This window comes from Drosophila subpulchrella, chromosome 3R (assembly GCF_014743375.2).
Source record: "Drosophila subpulchrella strain 33 F10 #4 breed RU33 chromosome 3R, RU_Dsub_v1.1 Primary Assembly, whole genome shotgun sequence".
NCBI lineage: Eukaryota > Metazoa > Arthropoda > Insecta > Diptera > Drosophilidae > Drosophila > Drosophila subpulchrella.
In genome coordinates, this window is record NC_050609.1 from 7,872,868 (window position 1) to 7,895,316 (window position 22,449).

Here is a 22,449-nt window from a genome sequence, read left to right on the forward strand (position 1 = left end):
TTTGTAAACCACTTTCCACCGTTCCGGCTCTCCCAATCTCGGAGAATTTCAAAAGCAAACCTTTGATCGGGTGTTTCTTAAAGGTTTTGGTTTTCAACTCGCGTTCTACATTCTCCAGACCCATTGCAAAGTTTCGACTACAGTGCGACGGTTGTGCTTGATCCAAAAACTTATAGGGGGACACACAATAAATATTTATATAGAGTCTATACTATAGACAAGGACTAAATATATATAAACTAAAACTATAAGGAATTAAAATGGAACCCGGTCCCAGTGCAGTGAATTACGAAGGCTGTAAGTCAAGAATGGTGACAGTATATAGAAAAGTAGAAAGCAACGTCACTTTTCAATAAGTAATCGCATGATCGGAATACGACATTTGTATATCTACATCACGAAAATAAAGTTTCAGAATACATCGTATTCAAAAACTGAGAATATTAAAATAATGTGTTTTTAACAAAGATGTTAATAGCAACGCTACGTTATGATATATGATATAATAGATACTTTGGAACCTTTCAGTTCATTGTGAAGTTTATTCATTTGAATAATGAACTTTCTATGCGACTTTGTAGTGATTAATTTGAGTTTAGTTATGTGCCGAAACCGTTAGCACTAAATATTAATGATTTCGATTAGACTATGCAAGACGGAGGCTTTAGGGTCCAACGACCAGCGAAAATGACGTGTAGATTATGCTCTGCGTCTGGCTGAGCCGTATATAAGGAGTGCATATATGTAGTACAGGGTATATAGAAATCAGTTGAGTGACCGCGGCATTTAGAAAATTTAAAATTCAATGCGACTGGATGGTGTTTGGTCTTGGTGTAAGGTGATATTGCGTGGTAGTGTTGTAATTTAGTTTGCTAGCCTAATTTAAAGCGGCGATCAACTCATGGACGAATGGTCACCTGACGCTCCAAACTCCTTGTTATCCTAGGTGAATCCGTTTACGGCATGCCCGTGGAGGCTCACGATCCTCTGTACTTGGAGGCATATCGCCAGAGCGTCCAGGATCCGGTGGCCTTTTGGGAGGAGCAGGCCCACCTGCTCGACTGGGATCGACCGTGGCAGAAGGTGCTGGACAACAGCAATCCGCCCTTTACCAAGTGGTATGTGGGGGGCTATCTGAATGCCTGCTACAACTCCATCGATCGGCACATTCTGGCGGGCCGCGGTGCCAAGGTGGCCCTAATCCACGACAGTCCGCTGACGGGAACGGTGCGCAGGGTGACCTACCAGGAGCTGTACGATCAGATCATCCTGCTGGCCGGAAGTCTGGCCAAAATGGGGGTGGTCAAGGGCGATCGCGTGGTGATCTACATGCCCCTAATCCCAGAGACCATCATTGCCATGTTGGCGATTGTTCGCCTTGGCGCCATTCACTCGGTGGTCTTCGGTGGTTTCGCCGCCCGGGAGCTCTGCTCGCGGATTGAGCACGTGGAGCCAAAGCTAGTGATCGCCTCCAATGTGGGCGTGGAGCCGGGCAAGGTGGTGCCCTATCTGGACATCCTGCACTCGGCCATCAACATGTCGCGTTGGCGGCCACCGCAGCGGAATATCATCTTCCGGCGGGACAATGTTATGCCGGACACCACCAAACTGGATCCGCAGACGGATGTGCTCTGGTCGGATGTCCTGAAAATGTCGGAGGGTGAGCAGCCCATAGCCTGCGTTCCCATCGAGGCCAACGATCCGTTGTATATCCTGTACACCTCCGGAACGACGGATAAGCCCAAAGGAGTACTCCGCACCATCGGAGGCCATCTGGTGGCCCTGATGTACACGCTGCGAAATCTCTATGGGATTGGCCCTGGCGACACCTGGTGGGCGGCCTCGGATATGGGCTGGGTGGTGGGTCACTCGTACATCTGCTACGGTCCACTCTGCCTGGGAGCCACCAGTGTGATGTACGAGGGCAAACCTGATCGCACCCCGGATCCGGGTCAGTACTTCAGGTGAGTGTGAACCTAATATGCTATACTTTACCTCTCTTGATTTATCCACTAACCTGACAGGATCATCGACCAGTACCAGGTGCGCTCAATCTTCTCAGTGCCCACCTCTTTCCGGGTGATCCGTCGTGCCGATCCGGACATAAGCTATGGACGCCAGTACTCCATGAAGTCCCTGCGCGCCATATTCATTGCCGGCGAGCATTGCGACTACGAGACCAAGTCCTGGATCGAGAGGACCTTCAAGGTGCCGGTGCTCAACCACTGGTGGCAGACAGAGACGGGCTCCGCGGTGACGGCCACCTGCCTGGGCTTCAACCAGAACCTTAGTCCACCCGCCTATACCACAGGCCTCCCACTCATGGGCTACGACGGTGAGTGATGCTCCAGATGGCTGGGCTAAGTGTGGATTTAAGTCCTGGGACATCTCTCTTGCAGTCAAGATCCTGAAGCCGGATGGGAACGAGGCGCAGACCTCGGAACTGGGCAGGATTGCTCTGAAGCTACCCCTTCCACCCGGAAATATGGCCACCCTCTATAAAAACGAAGACCTCTTCCGCAAGCTGTACTTTCAAAAGTTCCCCGTGAGTCGTGCCATTAATTTTTACTATATAGATCTACAAAAATCTTTAATATCAAAAGCTTAAGACCTAAGATTCATATTAAAGCAGCAAATCCTTAATTAATATGAATGGCAGACCTTAGGCACATTTTGCCTAAATTTAGTAACCCAGATGATTTTTGAATAGCAATTTTCTAAAATTTGACTCAATTCCACCCTACTTAATATTTTTGAAATTCCTGAAGCTCTTATTTAATAATACAAATTAAAAATCTTTTTCAAGTGAACCATATTAACTAAATTCCTTAAACTTAGGGCTATTACGATACCATGGATGCCGGTTACAAGGACGAGCGTGGGTATATCTTTGTGACGGCCCGCGACGATGATGTGATAAATGTGGCTGGCCATCGGTTGTCCACCTCCAGTCTGGAAGACGCTGTGCTCCGTCATCCGGACGTGGTGGACGTGGCTGTTTTTGGGGTTCCAGAGGCCACCAAAGGCCAGGTGCCGCTGTGCCTGTACATTCCAGTGGAGAGCTGCAAGAAGACGGATGCCAAGCTATCCACGGAGATCATCAAGCTGATCCGGGATGTGGTTGGCCCCATCGCCGCCTTCCGGCTGATCACCTCCGTGAATAGCCTGCCACGTACTCGTTCCGGAAAGACGATGCGGAAGGCCATGGCGGATTTTGCCCGGAATGAGCGCGTTGTCCTCCCAGCGACCATCGATGATGCCAGCGTCTTCGTCGAGATCCGGAGGGCCCTAAATCAACTGGGCTATGCCATGTCCGCTCCGGAACCGATTGTGGCCAAGTTACTCGACTGAGGGGTTCTAGCAACCCTCAACTATCCTCAACTTTCTCCTTAGCTTGTACGACTCCCAAAAAGATGAAAATAAAATTTAAGCAAGTTTGGCTGGGGTTTTTCCTCTGTTTATTTGCGTAGGCCGCAAAATGCCGAACATAATTTAAATATTAATCGAAATGACCTATTCGCCTATCCAATTCTGCCTGCACTGACACACTATTCACGTATGTGCTATATGTTCAACTGAAACTCAATCAGTTTATTCAAATTTTGTGCAAATTTCGCGAGACATTGTTGGGCAAAACAAGTGTAGGTTTCTGTATAACCAACCCTCCCTTACATATGGCACTGGCATTGCATTATTTGGCCTGATTTTGCACATCAAGGATGACGGCGAATGGCAGCTAACCGTAACCCAATTAGTGGGTTCTTGGACACGGGCTTATATGGGATGGATGGTCAAAAGTGCTGCATATGGCGGTACGAAACTGATTAGCTCTGCATCTTATGTTATCTTATTCAATTAGGGACAAAAACATTACATTTAGCAGGGAGAATCTAAGGGGCATCCAGATAAAGGAAAACTTAAATATTCAAGACGTCTTGTAATATTTAACTATAATAACTTAAATAAAAAACGGGAAGTAAAACTTAAGTATTTAAAGAGTTTTGCAATATTTTCTTATAAAAGTAATGGGAATTTATATTTATATCGAATTGATACCAAAAAACGGAAAATGTTTGGTCTGTTAGGTGTCTCTGTCATAGCACTACTTCTTTATAAAATATTTAACAGATCCTTTAAGAACTAAATTTTTATTTTAATAAGATAGTCGTAAAATTTCAGTGTTAGTACATGGACATGTTTTTCTTTACTTTTTCTTCCCTCTGGCTTCATTAGTCACGCTAACGACATAAAGGGCGAACGAATTAGATTTTCTTCTGGGTTAATTCGAATTTTCACAGACTTAGCCGTGTTTTTATCTGCATCCTGGGTTGGCCCTCTACAGGATGAGGGCCTGACGTCACAGTCGAAATTCTTAGGGAGAGATTTTGCATGCGAAACACGCACAAATTCAAATTAATTGCAACGCTTCGCCTGCAAATCCCAGTCTCATAAACCGAAGATTACTCTGCTTACGCATCCGAATGGACCAGAATGCAGTAACCAGGACTTGGGCTTTAAAGTTGGGACTTAAAGTTGATCCGTGGGTTGGAGAGTAAACGTTCGATGATGGCCATAAATGATTATAACTACCCATAAATAGGTGATGGTTTGCCGGCCACTGATCATAAAGGCGACCACTTTTACAACATAATTAAGAGCTGATAAACTTATATAATAGATAAACATATTGGGCAACTGGGGGGTTTCGCTTCATTCCCCTTCCCGTTGAAAGTTTGCCAAGTGCACACATCGTGCTCTGGTCGGTGTCGGTGGCGTATGAGTGATGTTTGAGCACGCCCACCAAGCATCCTGCAAGGAGCGCAACATGTGGTCCCCCATCCCCCGTATTCCCAGCTCCTGTGTGCCTGTATACTTCCCGTCAGCCAATCACAGGCCACGGCGACATCTGCGCTCGTCCTCGGCGGAAGTAAATAAAAGCGGATGTCCTGGCTGGACAGGACATCATTCGAGTGCTTGCGTTCAACAAGTCCAGCAAACGGAGCAGCAACTGAGCCCCAGTGACAAAAACTATCAAGTTTATAACTCAAGTTCTCTTTTTGTGGAAACACCAAAAACTCAAAGCCCTCATCAGGTGGGTACTTGTGTCTTGAGACATTCAATGCTTTGGATAGTTTTGGAGAAGGTTAACTGATTAAAGTGAATATAAGGATATTCCTAGAAAATGTGAAAGTTATATTAAGATCCTTAAGACCTTGGAAAACTCTTAGAACTATTAAGTTTAAGACTACCCCTAAAATAGAGATAAATATATCAGTTTAACCAACAAGTGCATTTTTTAGTTTTAAGACTCATATTTTTGCTAAAAACTTTAAAAAATATTGATTTGCTGTATTTCTAGCAGTGTATATCTTTTTAAAAAAATATATACATTTTAGATTTCTTAAGACTTCAGAAGAAAGACAATTTCATTTTCCTAAGTTAACTCATTTGGAAAAACTTAAATCTTAAAAAAACGGCGACGCTTGATAAATTCATTTATTTTAGACAGTATTTTTTAGAAAAAATTATAAAACGACTTAATTTTTAAAGCTAAAAATATAGGAATTTTTGATTTTTGTCCATTTAAATATTCAAGGCCTGCCAACTGTTACACAATAATAGGTGTCCGTTTAGAGAGCAAACACATGCAATTGATTTGCATGCGTGAGCCCTAAACAAGCAACAGCAGTTTGGATCCTTGGAACGTGCCCCATGGTCATCACCCATTTGGCACCGCCTTCCTCCCGAATTCTGGGGTTCGTTTCCTAAGCTAAACAGATGCGGGAGCAACACGTTCGCACAGGTGTTTGCATGCCAACTGCAACACGGGGCGTATGAGTGCTGCCTCCACTTCCATCATCGTAATCACCGACGAGGGGCTGTGACGCAGAACAGATTGCCTTTGTTGCTCAGGCCATCTCAGCTAATAGAAACAAATTGTCTTTCGCGTAAATATATTAGGATAGCATTAAGTCGCCTGCTTGGCTGCGATGGAAGCTCCGCCGCGAGCCTGAAACCAAGTACAACTCCATTTATGCATAATACTTTGCCATGGCGACGACATCATCATCAGCGAGTGGCAATCAGGCACGTAGCATTAAGATCGTTACACTTAATCAAAATCAGTGGGGTTGGGTGGGTGGTGGGTGGAGGTGTAGGGATAAGGCTAAGTCGCCCTGCAGCCAGGATGTCCTTGCAGAGCAACCTTTGCTGCCGATAATCTAATAAGAGCGACACCAGCTAACGATGTCAATCTTGTTCCTTGCAAACCCACTTGTAGCATGTCCTTCGCTCAGTTCCTTGTCGCCTGCTGCCTGGCCATCGTCCTCTTGGCCGTGTCCAGTACCGGAGCCGCCGTCCAGGGTCCTCCTCTGTGCCAGACCGGCATCGTCGAGGAGATGCCTCCGCACATCCGTAAGGTGTGCCAGGCCCTGGAGAACTCTGATCAACTGTCGTCGGCCCTCAAGTCCTACATCAACAATGAGGCATCTGGTAAGTTGGAATCGAATTTTCAAAAACAATAATACACTTTTACAATTAAAATGCCAGTAATATCCTCATTACTACAATCTCACATTATAAATATCTAAAATTCCAGCTTTGGTGGCCAACTCCGATGACCTTTTGAAGAACTACAACAAACGTACGGATGTTGATCACGTTTTCCTGCGGTTCGGCAAGCGTCGTTAAGGACTTTAGCTTAAAGGAAACCACCAACCCCATTTGATCCCGACTTAAGACCACGACACTGGACCTTGACCACAAGCGGCGGAATCGTTTCTGTTAACACAAAGCACAGCACTATTTTGACGTTTTCAGCATAATTATGTAAACGTAATCAATGGAAACTCAGAACTTTACTCAATTGGAAGCTCTCTAGTTCATTAAATAGCAAATCGATGTGTCAAATGTTTCTATAAAAAAATCGAATACATATTTGTACATACTCAAAGACCCCCGAAACGTTCTGAAAGTTGTTCCCTTGGTTTTAATTCAATTTTAAGTTTTTCTTTTCCCATTGTGGACTTTATTGATGTTATTAAATCTAATAATACGTATTTGCTACAGTTAAAATATCTCTCACATATTTCCCTAGCATGAAGCACTATTATAAAATAACCAACAAATGTTTTTGAATTCAACCCATGATTTCTGATATTTATGTTAATAAAGACAAACTTTTCCTCTCAATATGTGAATGCATGACAAAATGCAATTGAAATTGGTTTACTTTTAGTAGGGTTTATTGGGATACCATAGAGTTAAGATCAATATTTATAAGAGTTAACAATTGATATCCGAGCTTTTGAAGGCTTCTATAGAATTTTGTTTTACTTACTATTTTGTTTATTAATTTAAATTTTAAAATTTATTTATAGGAATATTTAAAAACTCTTACCTTGACCTTTTTTTTCATAAAATGAATAAAAAGCGTGCAATATATTTTGTACATTTCAGTTTATTAGGGGTTCTCAGGATTCCTTGTACTTAAAATCTTTCTGACAAAATACTCTTGAAAAATTACTTGGTTCGACTTGGTCTATCCTTGACTGAACACTATCTAAAATAGTTTAGAATTCAAATTGTTTCCTTGTAATGTAATTTGGGTTAAGAATTATTATATTTTTGTAATTGGTGAAGATGTCACTCAAACAAATACGATCTGTATTTTAATATTAATCTCTTTTTTTTTTATCTGCAAATCTATTAATGGATTTTTTAACTTTAAAAACAAACAATTTTAATTACTGATTATTCATTACTTCCTATTAACTGATAAACGTCAAAAAACAACGTCTGGAGTTATGTAAAAACTTTTGTTAGTCTAATAACGTACATTGGATTTTTAAAATAAATATGCATCTTATTGTATAATTTAAATATTTCTTTGTCTTATTTTTTTATCACTTGTTTTTTTCTTGAAGTTTTAGTAAACTTCATCAAACGTTTTTTCCACTGTATGCTCCTGATAACCAGAAGAAATATATTTTGTGAAAGCATATTTGGTCAATGGGTTCCACAGTGCGCAGATTCTTTCGTTCCATTGGGATATATTTTGATTTTCAAAAATTTGCTTTGGCTGAAAAAGTTAAAAGTTACCATTTAATTGCATGTTTGGATTAAATGAGGTTTGCCATTTTTAACGTTTTTATTAAATCAATAAAAAACTAAACAAATAATAGAATATTGTAAATCAAATTGACACAAAAACGTGAAATAATGCAGTTATCTGATTTCTATGCATATTCTTAAAATGCCAAAGCTTGTAAATTAAAAAATATATGCCATTTACAAATGATTTCCTTTGTCCGATCTTTTTACATATTGTTTTATGCTTGTACCTTAATTTTTTGATTTTATAAATCGGTCTGTTTTCCATTTTAATTGGAAAATGGGTATTTCTTTCAAACTCATTTTTTCGGTGGCAAAATTTGTATAAGCTTTTTAGAAAATATTAGTTAACTGTTGAATAAACAAATAATTAGGAAATTCAAAACTAAAGTTCCTTAAGGCATTATATGATTTGGATCGGGGCCCATATTAATTTTATGTAATAATTTATTGATTTTGTTTTCAGTTCTTTCTTGGATCTATAGAGATTTAATCTCGTTGAAATGTCATTCAGTCTTTTTAATAAATATTCGTTTTTATATTATCATAGCTTTGTCTTTATAAGACTGGAATTAAGGTATTTGATTCGTCTTAACTATAACAAATAAAATCATTTTGTACATAAACGAAAATATATAATTAACATAAAAGTGCAACATTTAAAACAAAATATTTCATAGATTCATAATCTCTTTGGTTTCATTGTATTTTTACTTGGTCTTTTGTGTTGTATGTTTTGAGTTTACCACCATTGACATATCCTTTTTAGTTCGTTTCCTTCAGAATTGATAAGCATTGAAACGCTATCATTTTGTTTAACTTTGATTTTTCATTCCTGTAAAAAAAATCTAAATGCTACTATTTATATGGAAAATGCGGCAAAAGAGCCGAACTTGTTTATATGAAGAACTCATCAGCTATTTAACATTATAAAATTGAGTTTAATCTTATTTTGTAATCTCATTTAAAATACAGAGATTCGACTGTATAATTTTTATCGGACAATTATAATTAATGTTATTATTTCCAACATTTGACGTGGTGAGTTCAACATATGCTTAAATTTGTTATATATGTATATTTTTTGGCTTTGACCTTAACTTACCAAAATATGTTTAAAAATTGTATATGTTTTTGTTTGTACTTTCAGTGCTTTCATTTTGCATTTTAGATATTTATCTAATTGTCAATCATTGTAAACATTCTCGATAATAATTTCGCGACACTATCTTAAAAATTCGATTGACTGATGTCCTTGAAATTTCGAAACGTGTTTCGTCATATTATTTTTTGTAATTCTTCTTTTTTAAAGATATCCTGAGTGTGGTTGCTCTGGTATATTGGCACTTTTATAATTGCTTGGCGTTAATTGTTCTTTGCATTTGTTGACTTTGTAATTATTTCGTAAATACTTAATACTTTGTGGTTTCATTCATTTGTCTCTCATATTTCATGATTTGTATGCTTGCAGTGCTGCAGTGCGGTTCGTGAATATATTCAGTCTTTTGATTTTCATATTGTTCACTCATACGATTTTTGATTGATAGCTTTGCTTAATTATTTGCATTTTTACTGATTGATTTTTTTAAACAAAATATTTTAAATAATAATAGGTACGCTTAAATAAGTTTAATGCATTAAACACATTTTTGAACATTATTTTATTGACTTTGATAATGGTTATGATTTTTGCATCTTTTGCTAATATATTTTGTGTATTTCGTTACTTGTTTTTCTCAGCTTAGTTTAAAGGAGTTACATAATTACGAACTTTTTTGCTTAAATTGTGGCTATAAGAGTTTTTTTTTAAACAAAAAGAAAATAATAAGTCTGGCTTCTGTCATTCACGTCGAGATGGTAAAGAAAAAACACATTCTTGAAAAATCATAAACGCTTTTCAGGAGTATATGGGATTGAAAATCAACTTTCACTGTCGAGAGTCGTTTGCGGTTTTGAGCTTAATAACTAAAATATACATTGCATTCATTTGTATACAATTTGACATGATTCACAAAATGTTTAAATTTAGTTTAGTTCATTAAGAAGATCATGTACGTACTCGTAGTTTCCCGTCATATAAAAAATATGATTTTAGCATACTTTGGTCACAGTTGAATTGTAATTGTAAATGGAACTAAGGAGGAGCACATAATCATTTTTTTAGGCTGGAGCTCAGTGCAGGCTAGCTCCGTTTGTCTATAAAGAAAACATTAAACAACAGGCAATGCGGGTATTTTCAATATTTCTGTTCAGGATTCATGGGGGAGACAAAACGAAAACAAGTGGGGAAAAATTAATTTGGGCAAGGGGTTTATATAGAAAGACGTCGAAACACGATTTGGCTTAAATGCTAAGAAAAAGAGAACTGTATCCTTACTACTAAAATTGTATGTTCTGAGTGACCGCGTGTGTGTGTTGTGTATCATAATGTATTGCAAGTTATTTGCTGCATTAAACATAGATTCCCTTCCTGTTACTCGATTTCTTTCTGCCCTAATCCCTTTTTATTTGGTTTCTTGGCCTATCGGAGCACGCGCAGCGTTCTGATCTCTAGTGTGCCGTCAGGGGTGGGAGTGGAAAGCGGTTGTCTAGTAGTAGGCGGCTGCATTCGAATAGTTCTGCGAGTAGGCCTGCGAATCTGCAAGAGACGAAGACCGATGACGGATGACGCAACTGGAGGGCACTGAAATCACCTACCATAACCCGCATAGGCACGCTCATCGTAGCCAGTGCTCTGCTGTCCATGCTGGCTGTAGTCCGCTTGCCCGGCGGCATTGTAGTCCACGGCAGTCGAGCCGTACTGTTGGCTGTAGTCCTGGCTGTACGACTGGTACCGCGTGTCCTGCGGAGCAGCATAGCCCGTCGAGCTGCTGGGGAACACAAAGCGTTACATTAGCACCTGGTCGGTCCAATCGGAGGGGAGGAGAGGGAGTCAAGAGTAGGTAACCCACTTGTAGTTCTGATACTGGCTCTGATCGTACTCAGTGCCGTGGTGGGCCGCGTAGCTACTGCTGGCCGGAGCACTTGTCTGCGATGTGTGAGCCGCATAGCTGCTGCCGCCGCTCTGGCCATAGCCATTGTATCCCTGCTGAGTGGTCTGGGTGCTGTAGCCGCTCTGCGCATAGGGATCCACTTGCTGGGTCTGGTCGTGAGTCTGGTAGCTATGGTGACTGTATCGAAAATGGGTACGTTAGTCTTTAAGCTAAATTTTCAGGCATTAAGAAAGGTTCTCGATGGATAACTCAGATTTTTTTTAAATATAACCACATCTATAAACTTATATAACCCAGTATAAATCAAATCTTTAAGTGGCTTTCCAAAGTACTATTGCTATTATATGCACAATTTATCGACGTCTTACCTCTGCGCTGGCGCATGGTGACTTGGCGGCGAGCCATATGACGACTGTGAGGACATGCCGCCGCCTCCGCCGCCACCCATGTGCTGCTGGGTGGAGTGGTACTTGGGCGTCATGGGCCGTTGGCCGTAGGGACCGCCCTCGTAGCGACCGCGCTTGGGACCAGGACCACCGGGAGCGCCACGTTTGAGAGCTGGTACCGGTGCGAGTTGTGTATTGGGATTATGTGCCTGATGATGATGCAAGGGTGGCCGACTCATACCTTGATTGTAGCCGCCCCTGCCGCGCGGTGCTCCACGTCTGGGCATCGAGCCATGCTCTCCGCCCGGACCGCCGCCCATGGAGTTGCTGTGGTGGCTGTGGGAGCCGCCATACATGCTGCCTCCGCCGCCGCTGCCGTTCATGTGCGAGTTGTAGCCGCCGCCACCTCGTCCGCGTCCGCTGAAGGGACCGCCGCGTCCACGGCCACGGCCCAGATACGGAGGAGGTCCCCCGCCATTGCTGCCACCTGGGGCGGAGCTGCCGCCATGCGAGTTGCTCGAAGGAGCGGCCGACGATGTCTGGCCATCGGTGGCATCGTCGCCGGCTGGCTCAACCGCTGGCTGTTCTCCACTGATCGTCGAAGTCGGCACTGGCGACACGGTCTTGTTATTTTCGGCACCTGTGTGTTGTTTGGGAGCTAGATTGGATTGGATTGGATTTACACGGTTCGGTTGGGAGTCAGGGGGTCGGCTGGTGAACTTACGTTGGGAGTACAAGGGCGGACGACCACCACGCATGCCCATGGGGGCGCCACCGCGCGGCTGATAGCCACCGCCGCGTCCCTGGTAGCCCATTCCGCCGCGGGAACCTCGCATACCCCGCGGAGGACCCGACATCATGCCTTGCATGGGCGGTCCCCCGCCCATCCCGCTGCCGCCGCCTCCGCGCATGCCACCCATGAAGTGGCCGCGACCGCCACGACCACGTCCGCGATCGAAGCCACCGCGCATCGGTGCTCCACCACCGCGTCCGCGGAAGCCGCCGCCACGTGGGCCGCCCATCGATGGCGAGGACACTGAAGCTCCTTCCATGATCCTCGCTGGCTGACTAAGCACTCTGGAACACACGCACTAACACTTGCACTGGGACTCCTTTAAATCAGACGCGGATTTCGAGACTGCAGAAGCCCGGGGAAGAAGAAGCAGCGCTCGGATGCCGGAGAGTCGTGCGATTTTTGCTGGCGACCGGGAATCGCTGCTGTCGATGGTCACTGGTCACTTACTCACTGCTCTAATCGATGCACTTTCAACTATGGCTTATCTTATTTAACTTATTTATCTAAACATTTTTCGGGTGTCCGGAGCGCGTTGGTCTGCGTTTAGTGAAAAAATATGGCGGCGACTATTGATTTTTGTTGCAGCGCTGCCCACTCGTCACCGCATTCTTAAGCAGGGTTGTCGCCGTTTGTTAGATTTGGCTAGAAATAGCTATATTTTAACATCTGCTCTCAGTTCTCAGATGAAAAACATACCACTTTATAAAATGCAATATTGAATGGGATCAAACTGCTCACTTCTTAAACATCAGGGATATAATATACCCCTAAGCTAAAGCTCTTCAAAATCCCTTAACAGATTGTGTTTTAATTTAAAATTAATGTAGAGGTGCATATGCTACTATCTTTTAAATTATTGCAGGCAGAACTGATCACCACTTTAAAGTTAATTTCAGCTTTATTTACCTTTCTAGGAGGTGTATTAGTTTAATTTTATACAATTAAGGCTCTCAAAATCCTATGATTTGTGTAATACCCCCACTTTCATTTAGATTAGCACAAAACAAAGGTAATTCCTTTCCCACCCCAAAGATTGATACCTTGGGATTTCGCTAATCCCCCACTGCGGTCACACTGAGAACTGGGAAAATGGAAAACAGAAGATAAAACGTGAATCCTTCTGGTCGAAATTCAGTGGTTACAATCTGGTATCTGGTGAAAAGGGGCGACAGGCGAAAGAGACAGGATGCCGGGCAAGGTAGGAGTGAAGATCAAGGCGGCGCGCAACCTGCCCGTGATGGACAAGAGTAGCGAGACCACGGACGCCTTCGTGGAGATCAAACTGGCCTCGGTGACCCACAAGACGGATGTTTTCCGCAAGAGTTTGAATCCCACTTGGAACACCGACTGGTGAGGTCTTAACTAATGTTAGCTCTTCATTCTGTAACTCCTTCATCTGGACAGGTTTCGCTTCGAGGTGGACGATGCCGAGCTGCAGGACGAGCCCCTCCAAATCCGCTTGATGGACTACGACACCTACTCCGCCAACGATGCCATCGGAAAGGTCAACATCAGCTTGAATCCCCTGTGCCTGGAGAGCTCTAGTCAGGCGGTGCACGGCAAGGGCACCGTGCTCTCCGGCTGGATTCCGGTCTTCGATACGATGCACGGCATCCGCGGCGAGATCAACGTGATCGTCAAAGTGGATCTCTTCTCGGACGTTAATAAGTTCCGGCAGAGTTCATGCGGCATCCCCTTCTTCCACTGTATGTAGTTTTTATGAAAGCCTCTATCCGGTCTTTAAGCTAACCTGCTTTATTGAAACCAGGATCAGTTCGTTACATCTTCAAAAAAAAGCCTCTTACGATCTATCTTTCTTTCACAGCCCAGTGTGTGCCCTTTGGCTACCGCGCCCAGGTAATCCACGGCTTTGTTGAGGAACTCGTGGTCAACGACGATCCGGAGTACCAGTGGATAGATAAAATTCGCACTCCCCGTGCTTCCAACGAGGCCCGACAGGTGGTATTCCTCAAGTTGTCGGGCCAGGTGCAGAGGCGAATGGGCCTGAAAGCCATAAATATGGGTGCTAATGCCGTCATCGGATATACCCAGTGCTTCGATCTGGAGGGCGATGTGGGCGTGGTGGCCCGAGGCATCGGAACGGCGGTCACGCTGATCAAGGACACCTCCACAAGTCAGCCGAACAGCGCGGATGTGGCACTTATCGAAGAGTGAGTATTTTTTGACACTAAGGGCCATCTAGTGAGTCATAATTATTACTTATTTAGCGAATTACCATACTCTTGCAGAAAATTAGTCATGCTCTGTTTGTCTGTATTACACATGTTACATAAGTCTACTATATTTAAATGGGACCGTCTAATAATAATCATGATATACTTATACCTCCCATATATTTTATGATATTTTTTCAATCATTTTTCAGTACATGACAACCTGAAGTTGCAAGAGTATTTGAAACTTCGGTACCCGAAGCCAACCAGCCCCTGTTTGTATAAAGTCTTGGTTTAGCATCCGTAGCCGAATCTAGGTGCTAGTAGAAAGCCAATTTAAACATGTTCTAAAGCAATTTCTTTCTTCTCTTGAACGTTCTCCACCCCACACCGAAATCTCTCCGACGATGTTCATCCCTCGAAATGTCTACTTTCGCTCCTTGTCGTATCGTATTGCACGTTTCAATCGTTGTTGTTTCGTTGTTGTGTCGTGTTTGTGTTTATAAAACATTTACGTTCCGTATCACCTTCCCCGAAAACGGCTAGACTGACACAAAAGTATCTAGACTTCCTCAACTGTGCGGGGGCCAGCAGCGCAAGTCTGCCGCTTTCCGGCCGAACGCCCCAATATCGTCTCAATATATATAGGGAGCCCAGCTCGTCGGCGCCTTCGTCTGCAGCAGCGGCGGCAGCAGCAACGTTGTTCTACCTGGAGAGTGCCAGCAGCGACACCGAGGATGCGGAACTGATGCAGGACCTCATACGGCAGGAGGACGAGCGTGGCGATCGAAGTCGCGAGAAGAAGCTGCGACACCGCATGCGCCGTCTAACCCTCTCCTCGAGCAAGGTTTTTACTCAGAAGTATGCCACGCTAATACGTCGGATTGAGCCGAAGATCCCGGAGAATGCGACGCAATCGTTAAGCAGCATCTTTGGAGGAGCTGCGGCTGCCACTTCAAGTTTTAAGCGCCGGCGCAAGTCTCGCTTTAACGCTTCGACATTGAAGTCATCTATTCCCCCGTTTATAACGCGTTCCATCAGTAGCGATGCGGATGTTCGTCCTGGTCGTATGCCTGACAAAAGTTTTCTCACAGTCCCCGGTTTGTCGGAGTATCAGGAAAACACTCGTTCGGCGCCTGATTTACCAGGAGATGAGTTTCAGGCCAAAACTCGGCCAACATCCAATTACTCAACTGATTCAGAAGAGTCGCTGCAGTTGGATATGGAAATAGGTGCGCCCGATAGCAACGCGGACGAGTCTCTTGACGAGGAGGAGAATCTACAGGATAATTGGATTAAGCCAGGAGAGACACGTAGCTGTGAAAACAGCCAGCAAGATTTGGGACCCAGACACCACAATCTGCTCGAGGACCTCAAAGGCTTCTCTCGTCGCCTGCAAAAGCTGATGCATCTGAGTCCCAAGAGTAGCGAACTGGAGAAGAGACCGGAACTGCCGTTTGTGCCCTCTCTGGAGCGCAAGCCATACTACAGCTCGCAACCGGAGTTGCCCACCTGCTCCGATGACTGTTTGGGCTCGAATCTAAGTGGATCCTCGTCCATGTTGCAATTGAACGTACTTCCCAGTTACGAGAAGACCTTGCAGCGCAGTGCCTCGCTGAATCATTTGATGGCACCCGAAACTTCTGTACCGCCCAACACGTTGCTGCTGAAGGCGCCCGAGCTGCGCGTCTGCCCTTCGACACCTACTCCCACCCAATCCGACCATTTTACCTTTGATTACTATAACCCTCCCTGCCCTGACCAATTAGATCAATCTGTAAATATCTCTAATAGTACTAACCATAGTAACCACAATAATGAGTCATCATTGCTTGCTCCATTTGCCATTCGACAACAACAACAACCACGCGAATTTAGATCCAGCACTGAACTCCAACAGCAGCCAGGTTCAACAGGCGTAGCCGGAAGCAGTGGACCGTCAAATATACCCACAACTGTGGAGGGCAGCAGTCCCAATTTGAAGCGCTTCGCCTCGCCTGTGAGCAGCAGTCGTCTTAAGCTGACGCCTAGTCCCTCAAAGAGCGGAATCTCGGCGACCACGAATGCGGATAGCGCCTCGACTTCGACCGCCTCGACGGCCACGACCATGGTCCCGGTCACCGTCGGCGAGATCTGCCGTAGATCCTCCGACTCCGACCTAAGTGTCACGCCCAAAGGTATGTAAGCGGACATTTCAAGGCTTGGCAGCCCTGATTCCGAATTCATGTGCAAACTCCTGAGATTCAAGGAAATCTAATTTGGCAAAATATCACTATGTTTTTTGACTTGAAAACGGGATCAGGGCTGTTTAGGGATTTCCGATCCTGCTAGTTAAGATCTAGGATAAGGCCTTAGGCTCTAACCATCTAAGCACCAGTTGCTGTTCAATATTTGTGTGTTTGCTGTCTCCGTGTGTCTTTTTCTCACCATCTCTCGTCTCTGAGTAACCGTAAACGTCTCATCCAACGTTCTATCTTTGCGTCCGCTGCCGCATCTCGCCATCAGGCATAGCCTTTACATTCCACCGGAAGCGTAAGTAGATGCTCCGCCTAATCTCGGTGTCCTTTCTCGATGTACCTCTGTGTGTCTGTGCGTGCTCCTCTCTGTTTCTTCACCTCGCCCGCACTTTTGGCGGGTGATTGCTGTTCTGTATCGCCAAGTCTTTCCCACACTATATCTTGCGAATGCCTCATCCGATCTGATCTATCCTTTAATGTTCCACTACACTATCATAACGTGTGTTAGACTTGATTTGAACTGACGTCTCAGTCTATAGGTTTTCATTTCTTTTGATAATTTCAAAATTATTAGGGGTTTCTACACAATCGGTAAATTTAATTTCAAATCAACACCATCCATTTACTGACATATTTGTAGGTTATATCCAGGAGATTAAATGTAAAACTCATGTTCATTAATTGGCAAATTCCAAATTATTAATGTCTATTCTGGCTTAAGTCATTCCGCTGTAAATATAAATGTATTCACTATGTGTAAGACCCATAAGTAACCATGTCTGTAAAATGCATTTAATATTTCTATATCTTTTAACTTCGCAGGAAACTCTATTTGTGTGGCCAGTGAGCGTCTGGTGGCCGCCACGGCTATGATGCGTTTAACGCAGCCGCCAGTGGGAGCCAAACCAGGAACAGCAGCCGACAGCCTAGACATGTTGGAATATCCCTTCCTAACCATGACAAAGTACCCAACGGGCTTTATTCTTCATCTGGGTGCTACGGTGGCCGCACGTTCTGTGAAACTGCTGGAGCGAGTTCCCAATCCGGATGAGCCGGAGGTGCGCGACAGCTGGTGGACAGAGCTGCGCATGGAGATCCGATCGCATGCCCGTTCTCTGGGCTGCAATGTAGTGCTAGGCTATGCGGAGACCACAACTATTTCGTAAGTACAAGAGGTGTCTACCAGTATCTGAGTCTTATCAATATGTTTAATGTTTAAGAATAGGTACAATAATTGATTTTATTTTTAAACAGGTGACTTCCAAACAATCTTTATAAGGATTGTAATCAGTAATCTCTTATTCAGAACTTTATAAACCCACTTGCTGAGATAAGCTTAATTAATACCGTATCTTTGTTTTGCAGTGACGATGTCTGCGTTTTATCTGCCACTGGAACGGCGGCAGTGATCAACATGGTGTTTAACCGATCTGTATCGCAAACCGATGTCTTCACCATGTCAAAGGCAGCAGCTGGCGTCGCGGCCATGACAACTTCCGTGGAGGAAGGGAATGGAAGCAGTGCCGGAGATACGAGCATTGGCAAGGACAGCGGTTCCTTGGGCACCGGGAACAGTTCGGGAGGTAAGCGTTACGGACTTCCCCCACTGAATGGACCTCGGAATGCCTGCGCCATCTGCCACATACCCTACAACCTAAGCTCCGTGCCCTTCAACGTGAAGATGAAGAAGTGTGCCGTGTGCCGCAAGGGCCGAGTACCGGACGTACTCCTGGCCACGCTGGAAGTGCCTGAGTTCATGCAGGTCACCGGACGTGGTTGTTTCATGCAGGCTCAAGTGGTGCGCGCCAAAAGAGATCTGCGTGCGGAGCTGAACGCCAAAGAGATATCCGATGGACTGCCCTTCCTGGAGTACGAACTGCATCGAGTGCTGATCAACAAGCTGAAGGCCAAGGGCATGAACGCCATTTTTGGGCTACGCACACAAGTGGCCATTGGAGAGCGCATGATAGCGTTAATAGCCACGGGCACAGCTCTATTTCTCACAGCTCTGCCGGTTCCGCAGGTGCCAAAAATTGTAGCTGGCAATTCGTGGACCGACAAGCAAAAGCTGAATGAGCTGCAAAAGAAGTTGCAAGAGACCTTTGAGCGCAATCAGGAGATCTATCAGCTAAAAAGCTTGGATCCTGATTTGGCAGCTAATGCGGGAGCAGCCACAACCACTGGCGCCTCTGGGGACAAACAATCGGATACGGATGACTCTGATGAGGAGGAGATGAACGAGATCGACTTGAATTGCGGCAACAAAGAGCTGTGTGTCTTAGAAGTGGACGACATTGAAGATCTGGAAATCATATCGCTGCTGATGGAGCCATATCCACCGGAAGGCTTCCATGTGGTCAATACGCAACAGGTACCGGGAATGCTAGAAATGGATACTGTCAAGAATCTTCAGATGTTCACCCAAGTGTGGCGCGCTCGTCTGGAGGTGGGCCAAAGTGTTAACGGCTTCCCCAAACACTTTCAGAGGTAGGTATTACAGTTGTTATTATGACCAACAGATACAAAATATATGTTTCCCTAGACTGCTGCAAACCATTTACTTCAAGCTACGCACGATGATACCCTGTGCCATCTGCGATCTTCGATTTCGACTAGATTTGCCAGAGACGGTAAGTGAAATAATACAACTTGGTTCATAGTCACCCCTTAATTAATTAAAAATGTACTTTTCCAGGATCAAATTCAACTGCTAGTAACTGGCATGGCGATGGGGCTAACCGATGCCAACAAAATGAAGTACCGTGGACGTGGTCGCCCGGTACCACAGCAGCAGCCACCTCCACAACAGCAGAACGGATTCCATGATAGCACAGTGCATGCCACCCAATCCCAGCCTGAATTAAATGGAAAACGAATGCTGCAGGAGGAGGATTACATATTTCCCCTGGACGAGGATCAGATGGTGGACACCCCTACGCCGACCAGTACTGCTATACCGCCGTTTGGGATGAGCTCATTTAAAATGCGCAAAACCTCTCCATCACGTCTGAACAACCTGGCTTCAGGATTGCCATCCACCGGAGTTAAAGCGTTGAATGTTGGGCTTCTTCCACGTAATCGATATGTATGTATATGTTACTTATTTATACATTATATTTATTTTTTAATTTATATGCGTACTTCTTGGTAGTTTCCTCTGCGAGATCGCTACGGAGTGGATTTGACGCCCTTGAGTTTCATACCCGGTGGTCGTATAGATAAATATTTGGGCAACCTGAACTTTTTCTTCATACGAGAGAGTACCTCGATCCGGGAGAATGGCGGAATCAGCGGCTTTGTCCATGGCTTTATCACCGAACTGCTAGCTGTGGTGAGGGCCCACATTGCATCACTGGGCGGAAATGCCATGGTCTCGTTTTACATCACCGAACTAATGTTGTTCGATAATCAGCACAAGAATCAGGTAACCCAATCAGTTGTTTGGCCATCTGAAAGCCTTTTAACTTACCCAACTTATGTATTTTAGGGTCAGTGCCTGATTAGCATTGGTGGCGATGCCGTCTATGTGAGCTACCATGCCGATGACTGATACAAAAACTTGCGGGGCATATAGCGCCTATTTTACGCGAATCGTCCCAAGAGCCTCTACTCTCTATTTTCTTCCGCTTAGCTAGAACTGTCAGCTCTGCCCAGCAACTGAAGTTAATCTAATTCACGTTCACTTAACAACTTTACAGTCTCTGTAGTTGGATTCTTTATGCAATATTTTAACTGTGAGGAATCGTCCTAATCCTAACTTAGTAGTGCGAATATTTTCGGTCTTGTTACTTGTTTGCTTGATGTTTTTAGCGTTAAATCAATTGCAATTTCTGTACATAGTTGATGTTTATTGAATATTGAATTTAGAACGGTGCGAGACACAAGTATACTAACGATATAAACAATTGTTGCAACCACAAACATGACACACATATACTCGTACTTCTAGATATCCAATTTTGGCGTGTAAAATACAATACATACAATATTTAAAAATAAAACAATTGCTCAATTTAATGGATTCGAAGCGATTCGATTAGTTTGGTGTGGTGGAGAGCAGCACGAACATGACCCAGAGATGGAGCAGGGCCACGTAGACGATCACAGAGACTCGCATCATGGGATAGCGACGCAGAAAGGTGCCCACCCGGATGCCCATGGAGTCCGCCTGGCGAAGAGCTCGCTTAAAGCGACGGGCCACACGATTGTCGAAGGGACTAGGATGCATGAGCAGCGGGAATTGCGCCTTGACTGGAAGTATAAATAAGAGATGCATGTTAAGGCGTTGTTTATTTGCCGAACTATGTAACACTCACCATCATCCGTGCTGTTGAGCAGAGCATGGCGGGAGCTGCCCCTCTGACTCTCCATTTCAACCAGGTGCATGTTCTGCTGCAGCTGCGTCTGCGCCTTCTCGTGCTGCAAACGCAGGGCATTCCTCTCACTGGTCACTCTTTCCAGAAGAGTCTGCCGCTCGACCAGTGATTGAGTTAAAGCCTTTAACCGAGTCTCGTAATCGTTTTTGGCTCCCGTATTGGCCTCCTCGCTGAGCCTCTGGCGCAACTGCTGTAGCTGCTGCTCCCGCTCCTGAAGCCGAGTGGCGGAGGCGGCCAACTGGTTACTGAGTTGTTGACGGAGTGAGGCTAATTCCTGGGTGAGAACTCTTTGATCGGACTCGAAGGCCACACTGTGTTCGCGTGCCTGTCGCAACTCCTTGGCCATTGATTCCTCCCGCTGGCGGGCTGAGCTCAGCTCCACCTGGCGTTGTCTTTCCTGGGAAAGGTAATCTTCTAGTTGCAGCCGCGCCTTATGTAGTTCCTCGTTGGCATGCTCTAGTTCTTGCTTTAGTGATTCATGTTCGATTTGCAGGAAACGCGTCTCGCTGTCCTTGGCTACCAAGTTGGGATCGGCGCCCTCCTCCATGGGCCTAGCCTTCAACTCTGTGATGAGGGAATCCTTGGCTTGCAGAGCCCGCTGCGCCTTGATTCGGTATTCCTGCAGTTCCTGGCGCTGCTGATCCGTTTCCTTGGTTTGCATCTGCAATTTGTGGGCGGTGCTCATGTATTCCTGCTGCAGCTTGGCCAGATTGGTTTCCAGTTCGGAGATGGAGTGCACATACGCCATGTTGGCACTCTGAGCCTCATTGTAGTCGTGCACCGCCTTGTCTCGCTCCTCGGAAAGTGTCTTGACCAGAGCTTCCAGCATCTGGCTGTGTTGATGCAGATCGAACTTCTCGCTCTCGTTGTTGAGTTGATCCAAACGCAGACGCAGCTCATCTCTTTCGGCTGTGATCTCGTTTAAGGCGATCTTGAAGGCAGCCAGCTCGTGGGTGTCGGACAACATGGAACCGCCGGAACCGCCGTCAGGATTGTTGGAAAAACTGGCCGACGTGGTCATCTTCTGGCGCATCTCCTTGGTAACCACTGCGCCGCCACCCTCGCTTTTTACACTGGATGAGCTATTGGCCACCGAACGTTTCGCTGGCGACAGAGTGGACTTGAGGGACAAGGACTGGGTGCTGCTGGTCATGCTCCTGCGCATGGGATCCGCTGTTCCGGTGGGGCTGTCCGTCTGCAGGGCCGTTGCCGCATTCTGGTCCAGCTTGTTTAGAATGTTTTCGGCCTTGTCCGCCAGTCCTGTGATCCAGGATGACATGTTTTTCTAATAACACAAATCTCTGCAAGCAAAACACGTAAACAATACCTCACTGTGTGACCAGGTCAGCACTGACTACCGAACGGTAACCCCCTA

General features: G+C 45.0%; 5 protein-coding genes across 12 annotated transcripts; 3 read left to right on the forward strand and 2 right to left on the reverse strand.

The window, feature by feature from the left end:
• Window positions 1-116: 116 nt before the first annotated feature.
• On the forward strand, window positions 117-3,448 carry LOC119553076 (acyl-CoA synthetase short-chain family member 3, mitochondrial). Its single transcript, XM_037863209.1, has 5 exons — window positions 117-297; window positions 947-1,964; window positions 2,025-2,335; window positions 2,400-2,545; window positions 2,839-3,448. The coding sequence occupies exons 1-5, from the start codon at window positions 261-263 to the stop codon at window positions 3,349-3,351; spliced, it is 2,025 nt and encodes a 674-aa protein (XP_037719137.1). The 5' UTR covers window positions 117-260; the 3' UTR covers window positions 3,352-3,448.
• A 1,507-nt stretch (window positions 3,449-4,955) lies between these two features.
• Window positions 4,956-7,193, forward strand: LOC119550755 (dromyosuppressin). The gene is made up of 3 exons (XM_037859681.1): window positions 4,956-5,092; window positions 6,281-6,492; window positions 6,599-7,193. Exons 2-3 carry the CDS (start codon window positions 6,282-6,284, stop codon window positions 6,688-6,690), a joined length of 303 nt encoding a protein of 100 aa, XP_037715609.1. The 5' UTR covers window positions 4,956-5,092; window position 6,281; the 3' UTR covers window positions 6,691-7,193.
• Window positions 7,194-9,736: 2,543 nt separating this feature from the next.
• LOC119550718 (loricrin) lies at window positions 9,737-12,860 on the reverse strand. Of its 7 annotated transcripts, none has more exons than XM_037859669.1 (6): window positions 12,216-12,860; window positions 11,733-12,131; window positions 11,474-11,663; window positions 11,064-11,282; window positions 10,810-10,979; window positions 9,737-10,750 (listed from the first exon to the last, which is right to left on the reverse strand). In XM_037859669.1, exons 1-6 carry the CDS (start codon window positions 12,541-12,543, stop codon window positions 10,701-10,703), a joined length of 1,356 nt encoding a protein of 451 aa, XP_037715597.1. In that variant the 5' UTR covers window positions 12,544-12,860; the 3' UTR covers window positions 9,737-10,700. The 7 variants fall into 7 exon arrangements, with proteins under 7 accessions (XP_037715597.1, XP_037715588.1, XP_037715580.1 ...); XM_037859660.1 differs by having other exon boundaries at window positions 11,733-12,149; window positions 12,216-12,543; XM_037859652.1 differs by having other exon boundaries at window positions 10,810-10,982; window positions 11,733-12,149; window positions 12,216-12,543.
• A 613-nt stretch (window positions 12,861-13,473) lies between these two features.
• LOC119547597 (C2 domain-containing protein 5) lies at window positions 13,474-20,715 on the forward strand. 2 transcript variants are annotated; one of them, XM_037854521.1, is made up of 10 exons: window positions 13,474-13,637; window positions 13,692-13,993; window positions 14,113-14,458; window positions 15,008-16,638; window positions 17,521-17,860; window positions 18,064-19,185; window positions 19,241-19,328; window positions 19,394-19,783; window positions 19,850-20,122; window positions 20,186-20,715. In XM_037854521.1, exons 1-10 carry the CDS (start codon window positions 13,474-13,476, stop codon window positions 20,246-20,248), a joined length of 4,719 nt encoding a protein of 1,572 aa, XP_037710449.1. In that variant the 3' UTR covers window positions 20,249-20,715. The 2 variants fall into 2 exon arrangements, with proteins under 2 accessions (XP_037710449.1, XP_037710457.1); XM_037854529.1 differs by having other exon boundaries at window positions 16,340-16,638; window positions 20,186-20,248.
• LOC119547613 (golgin-84) lies at window positions 20,439-22,426 on the reverse strand. The gene is made up of 2 exons (XM_037854540.1): window positions 21,015-22,426; window positions 20,439-20,949 (listed from the first exon to the last, which is right to left on the reverse strand). The coding sequence occupies exons 1-2, from the start codon at window positions 22,351-22,353 to the stop codon at window positions 20,735-20,737; spliced, it is 1,554 nt and encodes a 517-aa protein (XP_037710468.1). The 5' UTR covers window positions 22,354-22,426; the 3' UTR covers window positions 20,439-20,734.
• Between the last annotated feature and the right edge of the window lie 23 nt (window positions 22,427-22,449).